The sequence below is a fragment of the Haemaphysalis longicornis genome, unplaced genomic scaffold (assembly GCF_048455015.1).
Source record: "Haemaphysalis longicornis isolate Haplotype H1 unplaced genomic scaffold, Haemaphysalis longicornis Haplotype H1 scaffold_3, whole genome shotgun sequence".
Classification (NCBI taxonomy): domain Eukaryota; kingdom Metazoa; phylum Arthropoda; class Arachnida; order Ixodida; family Ixodidae; genus Haemaphysalis; species Haemaphysalis longicornis.
In genome coordinates, this window is record NW_027526335.1 from 95,631,735 (window position 1) to 95,648,596 (window position 16,862).

At 49.2% G+C, this 16,862-nt stretch overlaps 1 protein-coding gene across 3 annotated transcripts in view; it reads right to left on the minus strand.

Annotated features, from left to right (window-relative positions):
* Positions 1-5,978: 5,978 nt before the first annotated feature.
* LOC144174900 (alpha-tocopherol transfer protein-like) overlaps positions 5,979-16,862 on the minus strand; it is a 28,818-nt gene continuing 17,934 nt past the window's right edge. For all 3 annotated transcript variants that reach the window (XM_077703878.1, XM_077703876.1, XM_077703877.1), the window contains exons 4-6: positions 16,048-16,241; positions 10,816-10,926; positions 5,979-9,376 (exon numbers count right to left, since the gene is read on the minus strand). In XM_077703878.1, coding sequence (XP_077560004.1) covers positions 9,200-9,376; positions 10,816-10,926; positions 16,048-16,241 — 482 coding nt within the window. In that variant the 3' untranslated portion in view covers positions 5,979-9,199. The remainder of the gene's footprint in view (positions 9,377-10,815; positions 10,927-16,047; positions 16,242-16,862) is intronic.

Sequence of the window (16,862 nt, forward strand, 5' to 3'; positions counted from 1 at the left end):
TTAGTTCGCAGGCAACCTGCTCTAGCCTCAAAAAGCAAAGGACTGCCCTGGGAATTATCGTAGAAATTTTCCTTTCTGATGTTCATTTTCTCAGCTCTGTACATCTCTAATGACGTTTTAGCTTCCATGGGCACAGCAGTGTCGTGTTTCTTCTTATTCGGCTCAGGGCGTTCTTTAAGTGTCGCCGCTGTACTAGCAGCCACAGGTGGATGTTCGTCCTATTCCATCGCACACGACTCAGCGCCGCCCGTGGCCTGCTCGCCTTTCTTCGTCGCGCGCGCTTACGGCTGCGGCGGCGGCGTCTTGCCTTCCTCCGCCAGGTGGCGACACAGGTCCCGCGCGCGTCTCTGGTCCGTCCTCGCCTACCTCTCCCTATTATCAAGCGCTGCTCCCATCCGGGCGCTTGCGGAAGGGGGCGTGGTTTGACCTCCAGCTCCCAAGGGCAAATCTGGTCACCCCGCGAAGACTGCCGGAGCTAGTGTAGTGTAGCTTGTGCTACAAAAGAGCGAAAATGTCGAACCGGGTAACGCCCTGCATGTCCACATAAATTGAGATTTGGCGGAAGTAACGCCTGTAATAGTTATACTAGCGTAAATGGAGACAATTTGCCGGACAGAATTTTCAAAAACCACGAAATAAAACAAATAGAAAAATAAAATGTTCAGAAACATTATCTGACAAAATCAAAAATATTAATGTTTTATATCTCCCCCAAGAAAATGAAGACTAAACAAAAAAAAGTCCGCGAAAAAGCAGTACGCCTTGCATCGTCGTGAAAAAAACATGATTAGCAAAGTAAAGGCACTTCATTGCTACCATGGTATAAATTTGCATCATTGGTGAAAAGGAACAAAAGAAAACTTACACAGACTGAAAGAATCCAATGCCTCTTGCTACTCATAGCCCTATTTGTCAATAAAGAACTCACTCTAGACAAGCGGCACAGCATGCTACGCATTAGTAGACAATGCTCTGATTTTCTGCAGATTTGTCATATTCTGAGACACCGTGTGCATATATGGGACTATAGCGACAGTACAGGATGGTGCCCGGCTGCCTGAATATGTCAACGGGTCTAATTCTAATCGAGCAATCTGTAAAAACTTTATCCAACATGCAGGTTTTCCTCGTGAGGGTGTTGTTTAGGGAGAATATTTTAATTACATCCTGCAGATTGGCAAGCGTGACATATATGATAAGTAAAAACGATTTTTGTATATTAACCGCACCCGCTAGATGACCAAGAAGTTCCGTTTTAGCATTCACATTTAGCATTCCCAAAAATGACGTTTCCTCGTACCGCTACGGGAGAAGTCTCGGGGAAACTGTCATCGGGGGTGTCACAATCCCCGCTTAACAGCGCGGATTATGACGCGGCCGAGGCCACGGGGCGGACATTCGTGTTTTCTCCCTCATTTCAAAGTGCACTGCCGCAGAATACGGCCACTGTGGCTCTCGCTACAAAACATTATTTTCTGTGTGTTAACCGCGCGTTATCATTCAAGTGATGCGATAAAACGAAACTTGAGGCCCCACTACAAATGTCCAGTCATGTGCCTTTGCGATGGGTTAGTTCATCGGCATTAACTCACACAAGCAAGATCATGTGATGTCATAAAAAACTTGCCAAAAAGGGGCTGGGGAGTCGCCACTGCTCCATATGTTTTGTTTAATATCCTCATTGGGCATCCTCGATTTACCAGTCCTGGGCGATCCGCGGGGAGTCCGAGGACTGCGTTCGGACCGGAAGCCCCATAGGTATACATCGGGGAAATCGAACGCCGGAACGCGTCTCGGGCAGCACGCGGACGATCCGGGACTGATAATCGAGGAGGCGTATTATGAGACATTCTCACATTCTCCCATTCTCCAATTCTCCCCGAGACTTTCTCCCATTTGTTCGAAGTTTGTAATAAAGCTGGCATCATTGTTATGGGACAAAGCAGTCTTTATAATGAACCAAACTGGTATTTTCTCTTCATGGCCCCTTTTGCATTTCTCACACCGCACTAGAGCGTGCACGCTGACTACCGCAAGCAAGTTGGAGGAGCAGAGGAGCCTGGCGGGCTCCATTCCCCACGCGTTGTATAGCAGAAAAAGCGATGGCAGCTAATTCAGCTGTGTCGATAGAAATGGTGGGGATGTTACTGCTGCAAGTTCTGTGCCTTGTGTGTTGACGACGCTGGCTACGTGTACTTTCTGATTGGAGTGGGGCAATGCATCGTGCATCGAGTGCATGGTAAGTGGCGACGGTTCTTGTTAACTACGTGGCCTTGTGCTGTGCACCATTGTTTGTTAAAGATGGGATGCATATATCGGGGTACGGGTGCAACGCGGATGTGTTGCCATCTCTTCAACAGGCTCCGAATCTTCTGATCTTGTCTTGATGGGACGTCGTAGTACAGTCGGGGGATTGTGGCTCCTCCGGAGAACGTGAGTTTGAGTCGCTGCATTGTTAATGTTTGATGCGCCTCTCGAATTGCTTCCAAGGTGTTGTGTGCGCCTAATTCCCGAAAAAGGTTTTTGGTTGCCGTGATGATAGGGTGCTTCATAGCTGTCTTGCGTGTTTGGCGTATGGCGACGGTGAGTTTGCGAACATCCGGTGGTCTTAGGGCCAGGTATGGCATGGCGTGCGCTATCATCCTTATGGGATGGTTTAAACGATGCGTAGAGTGTCCTTCGTGTGAAGCCCAAAGCGACGATCGGAGGCGCGGTGTGTGATGTGCACGAGTTAAGAGTGTGCTGTAAGGGTGGGAGGGTTTGTATTGTTCCATCCGTTATGCTGCTACTTCGTCCTTACCGCTAGTTGATCAAACGACTTTCTCTTCGGCGATGTCTCTAAACCTCAGTGCCCCACGTCAACATATCGAGTACGAGGCCGGTGCTTTTTTTCTCTCTCTCGAAGGTGGACGATGAATGCCATGCTCCACGTTCATGCTCTACACTCACCATACCTTACCATTCTGATTCCCAGACAAGCCTCCTGAACGAACGCTTCAACGGCACGCTCAAGACATGCCCGTTATGCAAGCATACCCGACCAGCGAGACTGAGACCTCGCATTGACATACGCGACCTCCACGTACGACTGCTCGCGTGACGATATGAATGGTCTTTCCTTTTTACCTTACGTATGGGCGTGAGCCCTTGCGAACCCTTGGCACCTTATTACCCCCGCTCCACAACCCGAATATGCCTCCGGGCTATGCCTCCTCTTGGAGTACTCCGTCTCCTCTTGAACTTCCTCTTGGAGCCTCAAGCCTTACAGAAAAAAAATCCCGGGCCATCTACAGTAACGTGAAACCTGGGGGGGGGGGGGGCATGCAGTGTATTCAAATATTGTAAGTCTCTCTCTTGCCACACGGCGCGCGCTCAATGGGCGTGGAGAAGTGCCGGTGGGAGGAGCAATAGCGCGCTTGCTGTGGCGGTGGCGCCCACTCTTGCGTTTGCTTGGATTTAAACAATTAAATGAGCGACAGACCGGCTATAAGCTGTCTTCGTGTCCCCCGCGGAACATGCTAAGAAGTATGCTTTACAGGAGAAAACCTGGTGTGTAAAACCAATTTCGGCACGCCATTTAACAAACTTATGTTATTAGTGCAATTAAGTACTGTTTATTCCTCAAATTCCAATTAGTTTAAATCATGTTAGTTTATTTTGAATCACTTTTATCCATTATACACTTGTTTTTTACCATCGTTTGACAACTTGTTTTACCGTGACTACATGAGACGACGACAGAAGGCGCCGACAGCCCGAGCCCCTAACGTGCTTCCCCCCTAAAACGCATTGTGATGTCGGGAACTGCATGCGCGATTCAGTTACTTCCAAAACATTTCGTGTTCCTATGACCTCTCCTTGCCGCGTTGGTCTCTCTGAGAAACGGTCCTGGTATCCAGGCCGTTATTGCGTCGTTCACCAAGTCGGTGTAATGTTCACATTTTTTTGGAAGTAAATGCAAAAGTGTGCTAAGGGCAGCCTATCGCTATGCGAAAATGTCCAGCTCATGTGATAACTTGCTACGTCTGCGTGATGTTACGCGTTTTGATTGCGCGGCACAGGAGTAAATCACGTGTCCTAATGCATTCGAATCGTTGAGTTTGTTTTGTCGCACGAGCCATGCTCTGGTGGGAACTTCGCAGTGCAGCAAAGAAAAGAACGTACGGTGCTGGTGGATTCAGCAATTACGAAACCCATTCAATGGCCATACAACCAGAACCATGCAGTCCTGCTTTTGGTTGTGCTTTTTGCACAAAAATAAGGAGACATTTTTAAGTTTATGGCATGACCGAGTCTAGTGCAATTTTATTAGGCGTCAGCAATGTAGCAGGACATAGTGTTACCGGATCGGGCGAAACAATTTCGGCACCTGCTTATTTTTTAAAGCGAAGCTTTAATGGTGGGGATGGCGTCTGTAACGTGAAAACGGGTAAAGTAAAACAAAAAAAAAATCCCGGGCCGTTTCCACTGACGTGAAACCTGGGTAGGGGCGAACCGTGCAGTGTATAGGTGTATTCTTGGCGCCTTGGCGTTATTGTCAACAGAGATGAAACCGTAGGGGGGTAGGGGTATGCAGCTTTACTGTAAAAGTCTCGTGTCTTTGAAGCACGAAGCGTTCTCCGGTGTTTCTTTTTTTTTTTAGTACGCGTTACGTACTAGCGCGAGGCGTTACAGAGTGTGCCGGTGTTTTAGTACCATGACTACATGAAACGACGGTTACGACTACGACGACATGAGACGCCAATAGCGCGAGCCCCTAAGGGGCTTCGCCACTAAAAATGCTTCCCGTGGCGAGAATCGAGCCTGCGTCCCTCGCGTTATGAAGCTGGCGTCTATCCGTTTGCTCTATTTTGACATGGTAGAAGCGGTTTGGATTTGGAGGGGGGCACATGGACGTGCAAAATTAGGCAGAAAAATCCTGCGCCCCACCGTCTTAAGACGACGATGATCCGTCACTAAAAAGCTTCGCATTCAACCATCGTCGTTGTTAGACGGAGGGGTGCCTAATTTTGTACATCCTGGTCTCCGACACCGATGCTGGGATCATAGTGGATGCGGCGCATTGTCACTGACTCGATTACAACGATCCCTGTATTTTCGGGTCCATTCAGAATTGGAATGAGTGTTGAATGAACTTCCCCGGGACCATCCTTCGCCCCAAAAATATAGCAAGTTTGAAGTTTCGCGTTTTAGAAACTTACTTTGTTCTGACATTTTTGATGGCGAGGCACTGTTGGCTCCATACCTTGACTTTTGCTTGCTTTTTTAGATATCGCAGCTTTTTCACGTCGGCGGGGCTACCAAAACTCTCAAAAGCGGCTCGTTGATTTTTGGCGTGCGGCTCCTTATAGCCACCTACCGTTAACCCACTGCCTTAAACCAACTTCCGACCTGATAGCAGTACAATAGTGTGGTCACTTTCAGCCAGGCTAAAACTCGGTTCTCGTGCTCGCATTCCCCCCATTAGGACCGCATTGCTCGCCAGATTTCGTTTGTATTTTTCTCAGTGAACGCCCTTGTTTAGGCTCTGCACGTGCATTTTGCAGCAAACGCTGGAACTGAGATGAATCACGCTATCGTGTTGTAATGGCGTATAAGGCATGCATAGTCTTCCCTCCAGATGTTTTCGCAGTTAATTCGACAACTATGCAGCTGCGTTCTTTTAAATGAATATGGAAAAACAGCGCTAAAACGGGACAAAGAACGTGACAAGACTGTGCGCTGTTCTTCGTCCCGTTTTAGCGCTGTTTTTCCATATTCAGTTATGTACCAACAAGCCCGCACCAACACACTTTTTTCTTTTAAATGGTCGATTCGCTCTTTATTACCTTCTTTTGATTACCAAACCTTGACATCGAGCAGTCCCTCTGCTCGGGTAAGTTATTTACGTTTTTTTCTTGGTGCGCGAAGTATTTCGTCAGTTCAACGGAGCTGTGAACTGGTCGATCATTCGATTCATTGCGCAAAAGCAAACGATACACATTTTTAGAAAAATTTATTCACTGTTCCGATAATAAAAGTTCACTTCGCTCCAACTTGCTCCTTATTATCCCGCAGCAATATTACGAACCAAGCCAGTCTACAGTTTAAAAGCATTGAAACTGCAAACCATGACTAGTTTGAGCAAGTCCTACGTAATGGAAGAATTGGCACATCATTACTCCAGCGAACGAATAATTCGTAAATGGCGACAGGGGGATAAGGCAGTATACAGAGTTAAACGGGCATGTTCTCTCCATTTTAAATACAAAAGTATTTACTGTATTGTTTGATTTGGGAACGAATTATGGTTGCTATTGATGAGAAGAACGGTATTGCAGATTCAAGATCGTTAATTTTCATACCAAACGGCTAGAATAGCTACCATCGATTTGTTGACCGCTGATGGAACTCCCTAGCGGAGATTGTTTGCATGTTTCTTTTTTGCAAACGTCTTGTCCACTTCCGCCAACAGCATAACTTTATTCCGCACTTTTCTTGCGAGAAGCCAAAAAATCCAGCATATGGTTTGACCAGTCAAACACGTTAACGAAGCCATCGCCTACCCGTCTCACTGTGGCTGAGGAGTACAAAGTGGGTTTCAAACAAATCGGCCACTCTGCACACACTATTGCTGCACCTAAGCATCCGCGCAACGGTTGCCTGCTCCCATGCGCAGGCACAGTAGTGGCGGCCCACAACCCTGCAACGTAAGAGACTGGTTGTCCGCTGTGCTATAATTGTTTCGAAGTTTAAATACACCAAGATTTCCCATGCGCTGCGCGTTACACTTTACAGCCATCGTAGATACATTGTCCGTAGTCTGCAGTAAAAATCGTACCCTTTTGCGTAGTTGTGACACGCCATAGTCCTTACGCCAGCGCCAGGGACCTTGAATTACGCATTCTAGCCAATGCATCAAGGAAGTAGCGCAGAAAATTTCAAACACTCCCGTATACGGCACAACGCACACCAGCACGCCAGCTGTTATGCCGGACAGGTTTCATTAGTCTCGTAGTCAAGACGTTGGCGTTGTTCCATCCTCGTTTATATTACGCAGAAACATTTTGTTGATGTGCGATGATAGCACAATCGTAATATGCCACGCATTGTAGGTCCATGACCCAGGGATTCATGTCATCGCAGACCGCATACCTACAGTTGATAACAAAATTGCGGTCACTGACCAAGTGACTTGGTCAGTGACCGTAACTTCGTGATGTACTGGCAACCTGAACAGGCGTACTTAAGTCGAAACCTGGACTACGTGTCCCTGGAGTTGATTTGACCGAAACGGTAGGTAATTTCCTCTTTAGGCTCCCCTCTGGCACTTTGTCTTCCCGCATGCAGGACCGCCTACAACAGGCCGCAGACGCAGTCCACGCCTACGCTAAGCAATGCGGCCTGACTTGCGCGCCTCACACATCACAGCTTCTCTTGGTGCAAAAATGCCACCGGGATCCCAGCACGGACATTCCCGTTACGTTGGATGGCATCAAGATTTCTCCCACTTCCAACATCAAAATACTGGGACGACTGACCTGTCAATAAAATTGCAAGAACGCGCAACTAATCCACAAAGTGTAATCGTCAACCGCTGAAGTCACCAGGATGCCCCGGCACATTGCCAGACAAAAACACGGTATATATGAAGGAACACGACATGGTGAATCTAGTTCAAACTTTTGTCATTTCGCGAATTACGTACGTCGCCCCCTGCGTCACCCTCCTGACGGCAGAAAGGCGAAAAATCGAAACCATTAATGCAAGGTCTTTAAACAAGCCCTAGGATTTCCAACGTGCACTTCTACTTCTCGCTTGATGGCGCTGGGAGTGCACAACACCGTAGACGAGCTTACAAAGGCGCTTCTGAACGCCTAGAAAGCGCGACTAAGCTATACCCCGACATGCCGGAAAGTACTTATGAACCTTGGATATGCACCTTTAATGGAAATGGATACTGCCGAAGACATACCACTCGAAATTAGAGTGAAGCTAAAAATTGTTCCACTGCCAGGGAATATGAACCCTCAGCACCATGAAGGCAGAGGAACAGCGCGGGAACAAACCCTTGAAAGGCTGTACTGTGACTCAAAAACAACAGTATTGACAAACGCAGCGAACTACACAAGTGGAAATACCAAAAAGGCGGTGGTCGCCACTCCCACTGGTCTCATTACCAGTATTACCCTTCGCTAGGCTACCATCCTCGAAGTCGAAGAAGCGGCGCTCCCACTAGCAATAGTTCAGACTCAACCCAAGGACATTATCACAGACTCGCAAGCGGCACGTCGAAATTACACAGCCGGAAGGATTTCCACGAAAGCCCCACGAATCCTGGCCCAAAACCCTCCTGAAAGAACAGCCAAAATCATTTGGATGCCTGCCCACTGATCGCTTCGCGGCAATGCAGCGGCTCACGCCCACGGACGAAATCTTGCTCATCGGGCACCGCAAGAGGACGACGAGAGGGCCAGACACTCAGTTATTACATAAAACGACATCACCCAACACTAAATGCTCACACGACGCAAAAAAAAAGCTAACAAAAGAACAAGGGCTCACCCTCCGACAACTCCAAACGCATTTCCTCACACCACAAGGGTAGACGCCATTCACCCCACAATATAAAACCCTCCATGCCAACACTGTAACAATCCAGCAACATACTACGACATGGTTTTGGCATACACTGCAAACCCAGACCTTGCACCAATGCCTAATCCTACAAACGAGCAGTGGGAGAGTGAACTTGCCAGCTCGGACCTATGTAAGCCACTTTGGTTTGCTCAAAGGGCGAACACGGCAGGCCGCACCAACGAAGTTTTGGACTGAGGACTTCGCCCACTAACCAGCTCTATCTCGCTGTTAGTTTTCACCTCCTCCTCCTCTCGTCCTGCTCTTTCTCCTCAGGCTGTACGGTTTTGTTGTTGTGCCATATCGTAACTTGCGGTTTTGTCGCTGGGTTGTTTCGTAGCCGAGCTGTTTCGACGCATCCTGTTGCTCAGTTCTGTTTGCCACGTCTTGTCCTGTCGTTCCGTTTGTCGCGGGCCCGTTCAGCTCTGTTCTCCCCGTGGCACTTGCGATCACACTGTCCCCGTATCACCGTGGTATCACAGTCGACCTTGAGATTTTCGCCATCATCCCCATGTTGCGCCGTGGTCTCCTGGCATTCCTACGTCGTTCACGAAAGTAAGTGAACAAAGCACTGCATTCTTCTTCACTCAGTGTGGTAGCCCCATCGAGACACGCGCTGGTAATAGTCCTCGGTGCTTTTGACGTCTCTTTCCTGGCTGCAGTAATCAAATTCTTCGTTTGTACCGCCGAACTCAGCAGGTATGCATTCGGGTGGAAGGATTCCATGCAGCTTGCTCAGGTCGCGCCCCGTAAAGTGAAACTGAAACGAAAAGAATGACACGTACACTGATAAAATTGCACCAGCTTCTTTCCTCGTTACCTTCTTGACGTCTTAGTTATGCACAGTACTGGTTTTGTAAGAGTAATAGCAAGGCTTTTCCTTCTACCTTCTGTAATAAAAGAGGCTTTAATTTCACATTAGTTGGCGCTCTTTGCCCATAGTCGGCCTTGCGCCAATAAAACCCAACTATCATCATCAATTTCACATTAGTCGTGATCATATATAGCGAACCTCGGCATACCAAAAAAGGACTTCAAACAAACTTTTCTATGCTGACCAAACGGAACAAGTACACAAAAAAAATTCATTTTATATCTTGGTTTTTTTTCCTGTGCAATTTGCGAAATACCGTGACCGATCACTGCCATGCCAAGTTCATGCCTTTTAGTTTGTTTTACTTTTCTTTTTTTTAAAAAAAACCACCCGCCGCGGTGGCTCAGTGGCTAAGGCGTTGCGCTGCTGAGACGAGGACGCGGGTTCGATTTTCTGCCGCGGCAACCGCTTTTCGGTGGAGGCGAAAGGCAAAAAAGCCCATGTGTCCGAGATTTCGGCTTAAATATCCCCAGGTGGGCAAAATTAACCCGGAGCTCTCCACAACGGCGCGCCTCATCGCCTGCGTTGCGTCGGCGCGTTAAACCCTACAATCAATCAATCAATCAATCAATCAATCAATCAATCAATCAATCAATCAATCAATCAATCAATCAATCAATCAATCAATCAATCAATCAATCAATCAATCAATCAATCATTTTTTAAACCAGTACGTTAGATTATTTGAATACTGCTTCCGTCTGGTGAATATCACGGAGAGACTACATACGTATACGGATTCGTTTTGTCGCATCACCGGTAACTTTAAGGGTTTGAGATTTGCGTTTACGGTAACAGTTTCTGTATTCAAGCTTCAATGTTGAATATTCAGGTAATCACTACAGCGAATGATTTTCGTCGTTTCCCGCATTATAAAAATTATTTTCAAGCATGGGTTATTACTTCGTTAGAGTTTCGGCCTTTGAAGCGCGGAAGCGGATAACTATGACGCGTTTGTTTTCTGGTAATAGAATAAATTAAACATGCCCATCTCATTTCACACTAATAATCTGCGCAAAGGCTCCACTTTGAACATGGACGCTGTGTTCGCCGAAATAAGCTATATCCATTCGTTGCAGTGATTCAAGCACGTATGCGATGCTGGAATCGCTGTATCGAAGCCTCTGGGCCTCACCCAGTATGTGATCCGAGATTTTAAGAGGCCCGCAAAACTCCTTGAATCAGCTAATGTTACAATCTGCACTCAAGAATATCGCAGATTTATGTTGCAAGCTCGGTTTTATCCGCGGTTTGCAAGCGATTGGGGCTTCGCGAGAAAAACGAAATTGTGTTTTATATTGGAAAGACATCATTGAAGGCATTACCCGCTGCGCAAGCTTGGATTTCATGAATGGCTTGATCATCGCGTACAGAAGTTCGTAGAAGTAAGGGTTGTTGAGCACGTGGACAGCTTTGAGCCGCGATGGATAGCAGTCCTGAAAGAACAAAAGAAAATTGTGACTAACGCACACTGCACTGCGAGTATATATACAGCGTTACTCTTTCAAACATGGGCTCCTATAGGTCTACATCGACAAGAACGACAGCTAAAGTTTCAGTAAGGCCGGGAATTAAAGCATTTACGAAATCTTGTGAAGTTAAAGGAATAATTTATTTGGTCAATACCCCCAGCAACCTTTGGGCTGCCCAGGGTCCCTGTGCAGTCACTGACTTTGGAACCCTTGTCTGTAGTGTTTTTACTTGTGTACTTCGTATACGCTTATACCTAATTAATGCGCGAAACACGTCAGGCACCTCAGTCACTTTGCTGCCTGCCGCACAAATTATTTCTCGATGGGATATCGTTTCTGTTGTCCTCTTGCTTAAACTTTAACACCCGATTTACAGCAGCATCAAGATAAATTCGCATGCTCGAAAAAAACCAATTAAACTTGCACGTGAAATCACCTTCCCCAATTCAAACAGCTGCCAGAATGAACCACAACAGCTCTTCGTTATTCCGCAATCAAACGAAAACGACAGTCGGAAACAAACAGTGCACACATATGGATTAATTCTCTACAGGTTTCTGAGAAAACTGCACTGACACTAAAGGCAGCCTTATAACGTGATCTGATATCTTGCGCGTTTACATTTCTAGATTTACCTCATTTATTTTTATTCTCGACTTTGGGTTTTTTTTTTTTCGAGGCGAAGTTGTGTTTTCAATATATCTGCGTATAGGTAGCAGAATTGTTTGTGTCATCGCCACCTACATTACAAAATCATGTGAGGAGTGTCGCGGAAGCTACCGCGAGTCACGGCCCAGAGCCCTAGACGGAGCGATCCGTGTTTCTTTATTGGCTGTCCTCGAACAACTACCCATGATGATAATGCGCCGCGTGCCCCTGCCCGCTTTCCCCTCTTCTTCATTTGCAACATCTTCCCGCGCGCCCAAGATGGTCAGTCGGCGAGTTCAAAAACGTGCAGTTATTATACAGGAAGATTGCACATGAAACTTCTCATGTGGCGGTAACACTTGGCGAAGTCCCCATTGCAATTGAAGAGCTTTGTCGCCCAGGATCACGATTGCGATGGCGTCCAACTCCATCGTCGGTATTCGACGTGTGACTTCCTTCGCTTGGGGATGGAGTCGACAGCGTGAAAACCTTCCGGTTACAGGCCCGCGTATGAGGGTTCCTGCAGCCACCCGAAACCTGACGTTGCGGCTCCGCAGACACAAATGGCTGTGCACACTGTTTGGGCTCGGTTTGCTTTGAGAAACGGCTGGTGCGCTCTACGCTCTGCCTGTTGGTTCCTTCGCTGCTGCTGCCCAAGCTACGTTTCTGGCGTTTCTCCACATGCGTATGTTTACGCTTGGCTGAACACGCATGGGGCGTTCGGTTTGTCTTCGTCTCCCCCTTTGCTGGACTTCCAGAACTGACCCGTCTCGAGCATGCCTTTACGGTGCCCTCTTTCGATAACGCGCTCGGGTTCGACGTCGGATCCTTAGGTGCGTATTCTTTCGGGGCCATTTCGGGGGATCGATTTTTCTTGAGTCCTCGTGTGGATTGATAAGTGGGCATCGTCTGGGCAGGTTCTTCCTTCGGTGTTTGCTCGTTAGAGCTATCCGTTCCTTCCGCCCCTTTCTCCATCGTCACGTCTTCAGTTACTTTGCGTTTGGTACTGAATCCCTTGCAAGTGCTCGGGTAGGCATTAGGCGACTCGGGTTCATACGATGAACTGGAACAGCAGTTCCGCCGTCGCCACACAGCACGTGCGCCAAATTTTAAACGCCGTCGTGTGCCACCCGAGAGTACCATGGCGCTAGTAAAGCTACAAGCCGTAGATCTGAGTGCTCCTTGAATTGTCCAACCTAGAGCCGTTTCTGCAGCTGTGAGATCTGCATTGATTCGGTCTATTTTGCCTGTGGCCACCTTCCAGTAGGCGTCCGATCCAACCAGTATGCCGATTTCCTTTGCCTTCCATGTGTTAGGCTGGAAGGCGTCGGCGATGTCGTACCGCCTTTCATCGAGGATGGTTGCAGACGCGCTGTCCAGCTGCGGACTGGTCACGGAGCAAATCTCAGGGACCTCCAAGGCTTCCAAAGTGACCCGATCTCCACGAGCTTGTCCACGCAGCGTCACCTCTACTCGCCGGCAGCGTAATTTCTGGTGAGCCCTTGTCCTGCCGAACATTACCAACGCTAGCTCTTCTGTGTCGAGAACAGTGCATTTAAGGGCCTTAAGATCCTGACGAATGAACGTCCGCTGGCTTCCGGTATCCAGAAGTACTCGCACCAAACGTCGTCGAGCACCCTCTGCCCAGGCTCGAGCCGTCGGCAGCAGAACTGACGTTGCTCCGGAGTGCCCGCTCGAAGCCGTCACCACAGTTGGGGGTGCACCTTGTCCAGCCTGTACCTGCGGCGTTGGTCTGGGCGTGGTGTGGTCAGACGGCCGGAGCACGTCACACAGCACGGTGAGGTGACGCCCGTTGCAGGTACTGCAGGTTAGGTTGCGCGACGCTCTGCATTGACGAGCCACATGGTTGCGTCTGCCGCACCGGAAGCAGCAGCGAGCGTTGCGCAATCGTGCCCTCTTCTCGGCCGCCGACTGGCTGACCCGGCAGTCCGCCACCTTGTGACCGCGGCTGTCGCATAAGGGACACGCCGGTGTGGCTGGGGACTCGGTCTCCGCGGTCAATGCCAGTGCTGAGGGGACGGGTGTCTCCGATTGTCCTGGGGGGTTCAAGTCGGCGTTCTGGACGGACCGACGAGCTGCGGTTGATAGAGGCTGCCCTTGCTTCCCTTCCTCGCGAATCTCAATTTGGATCCTCAAGAACTCCAGTAGTCGCTTCACCTGGCAACCTTGTCCTTGACTTATTGCAGATTCCGTCGCGGATCCAGCAGTCGACCCTTGGCCCAATTCCTTAGCCCTTTGCCGGTACATCAAGGTTATGTCATCGGGCAGGCATCGCAGGAGCACGCGGTTGAGAACCACGGCATACTGCTCTTGCGGAACTCCCAGGGCTTCCAGGGCGCTGACGCGGAAATGTACCTTGTCGTACAACTCGCGGAGCCTGTCGATATTCGTCGAGCTACGTATTGGTGTGAATGCCAGCAGTTGATCGATATGCTCGTTAATGAGCAACTCTGGACGGCCAAAGCGTTGAACGAGAGCGCTCACCGCAACGTCGTAGTTTGCTTCCGAAAGTCGGATGCCCTCGATGGCTCGCCTGGCATCACCGATCAAGTACGTCAGCAGGTACTTGAATTTCTCGATTTTTGTCAGCTCGACGTTGTCATGAATGGTCACGCTGTAGTGGTCCCAAAAGGGTTGCCACTCGTGCAGAATTCCCGAAAACGCTGGAATCTGAAGTTTCGGAAGGGCGACTGTCCGATGCCGTGACGCAGGCACGATGCGTGATGACGTACCCGTCAGATCATGGGCTGAAGCAGCTGCTGTCCCACCTTCGATGGCTACGGGAGCGTTCGGCTGGGCATTTCTCAGAAGAAACCGTGCCCGAGAGACGGCGTACGAAACCTTGCGGTTGTACTCTGCCGCTCCCTCGAGCTCTTGCTCCAGCGCGTCATCATCCGTTGCCTCGGCGATCTTCTCGTTGAGCGCTGTGAGCTCAGCGTCTTGCTGCACGATGTAGTCGACGTGGGAGCTAAGGGTCGCCGCGTCGGGAGAGGGCTGCTGCAGCAGGTCGTTCAGCTGGTTGAGAGCTCGCGTGACGCCGCTCCTGACAACGCCACGAGTCTTTCGAAGGCGGTCGATCGTCGAAGCCATGCGGAGATGCTCCGAAGGGCGATTTCCCGGGTTTCGGCACCAAAGATGTCGCGGAAGCTACCGCGAGTCACGGCCCAGAGCCCTAGACGGAGCGATCCGTGTTTCTTTATTGGCTGTCCTCGAACAACTACCCATGATGATAATGCGCCGCGTGCCCCTGCCCGCTTTCCCCTCTTCTTCATTTGCAACAAGGAGAATGGCGATAAGAAAAGAGCAATTTGAACGCACTTCTCTGACTGTAAACGTGCGTACATTCGTCGAGCAAACTTACGTTGTGTCTTACAAGCTGCGAAAGTTAACGCGTTTAAGGTATTACACAACACTTTTCAATCCCCTCAAAAGCCTTTTGCAGCCCTGCTGATAAATGCTTTCCCACTCACTCTCTCTCTTCGTGCCTATAGAAGCACTTCGAAAGCTATAGTTATCCCTACTACAGACCGCGACAGCATGATTTGCTCGCGGAAACAAATAGCTTTTTTTTTTAGTTTGGGCTTCGCTTTCATTGAGATTTTCTTTGCAGTGGCTACCTAATTCGTTTTTACTACAAGTAAAAGGAAGTGAGCCAACAGCCGCAGTATAACTTGGGGAACACCATTCAAGTCGGCAATAAACTCCCAAACCAGGGAAAAAAAAGAATATCTCTTCAGTGAGTTTCTAAGCTATCTTATGGAACTAGAGAAATAAAGTTTAGCTTACTTCGTGGCCACACAGTGCAGTACTGGGCGCGCTTGTTGACTACGTGCTAAAATCACTTCAAATTTTGAGAAAGGCTTGAAAGTTGTTGCAGAGGCGCCTTAGGTGTCCTTTTAATCACGTAGGTCAAACGTATTGCTGTTCTAAGTTGAGCAACTTCTAATAGCTAATGAGGCCATGAGGGCGAGGCCTGTTGCGGAAGTGTGGACGGCGTTCACCTCGCACTCACCACTGCTACGAGCGTTGCGCTGCTGAGCACGAGGTCGCGGGTTCGATTCCCGGCCGCGGCGGCCGCTTTTCTGATGGAGGCGAAAAGCAAAAACGCTCGTGTGTTCGAGATTTCGGCGCACGTTAAAGATCCCCAGGTGGTCAAAATTAATCCGGAGCCCTCCACTACGGCGCGCCTCATCGCCCGCGTTGCGTCGGCGCGTTAAACCCTACAATCAATCAACAATCAACCACTGCTACGCCGGATGGCGCACAAAGAGCAGCGTGTGGTGCACGAGACTGTATGCTGCCAAAGAGGGCAAGCATCAAATCCTTTTACCGCGCAAATTAAACAAAAAAAACACCCAAGTGCTCATTCTGGGTACATGGGGCACCCGTGGCTTGATCGGGTCATTAGCCTTATACCTCAACGATATGCGCCAACTTCTTGATGAAGAACGGGGTGAAGTGGGCCAGGTGGGATATGTTGAAACCTTTCAGATCGAACACGCCCACCACGCCCCTGATCTGGGTCTCCTCGTTCTCCAGAGTCCACTCCGCCATCACTAGCGCTGCCCGCAGCAGGTCTGTTATCGAGCAGATGCCGGTATTCCACGCACCTGAAAAGTAAAGTACAATAATGTTCAAGTACAACCTTTGCAAGTTTGATTCTGTAGTAGTTTTGCCTGGGTCCTAAATTATGAGACCATTTTGTCATGACCCGAAAAGTATAATAATGTTCAAGTACAACCTTTTCCAGTTCGGTTGTATAGTAATATTGGCTAGGTCCTAAATTTTGAGAACCTTTGGTCATGACCCACGAGTGATGACCCTTGGGCCACCGGTTACCCGGGGGGGGGGGAGGGGGGGGGGAGGGGGGGAGGGGGGGGGGGGAGGGGGGGGGAGCACATGGCTGACATCCCGCTGATCCAGGTGGGGGTTACTATAAAGTTACGGGTCACGTTATTTAGAGGTCACGGGTTAAGGACAAAATACGTGAGCTCAAAAGGACGCGTATGCGTACACGTTTCCCGCTCGGGGACCCAGTTTGGCTGCCGGAAGACCACAGGATCAATCACTCCCACGCGCTCGCCCAACCGAATAGATATTTTGCCGTGCGGCGTCGGAAAGTGCCCGCCTCTTTAAAGCGCCAGACACATGCACGACTGGAGCATGCAATTGGCATGCCAGTGATCATCAGGATTGGTCGTTATGGCCGGTTTTGGCGTCGTACGCTGGTC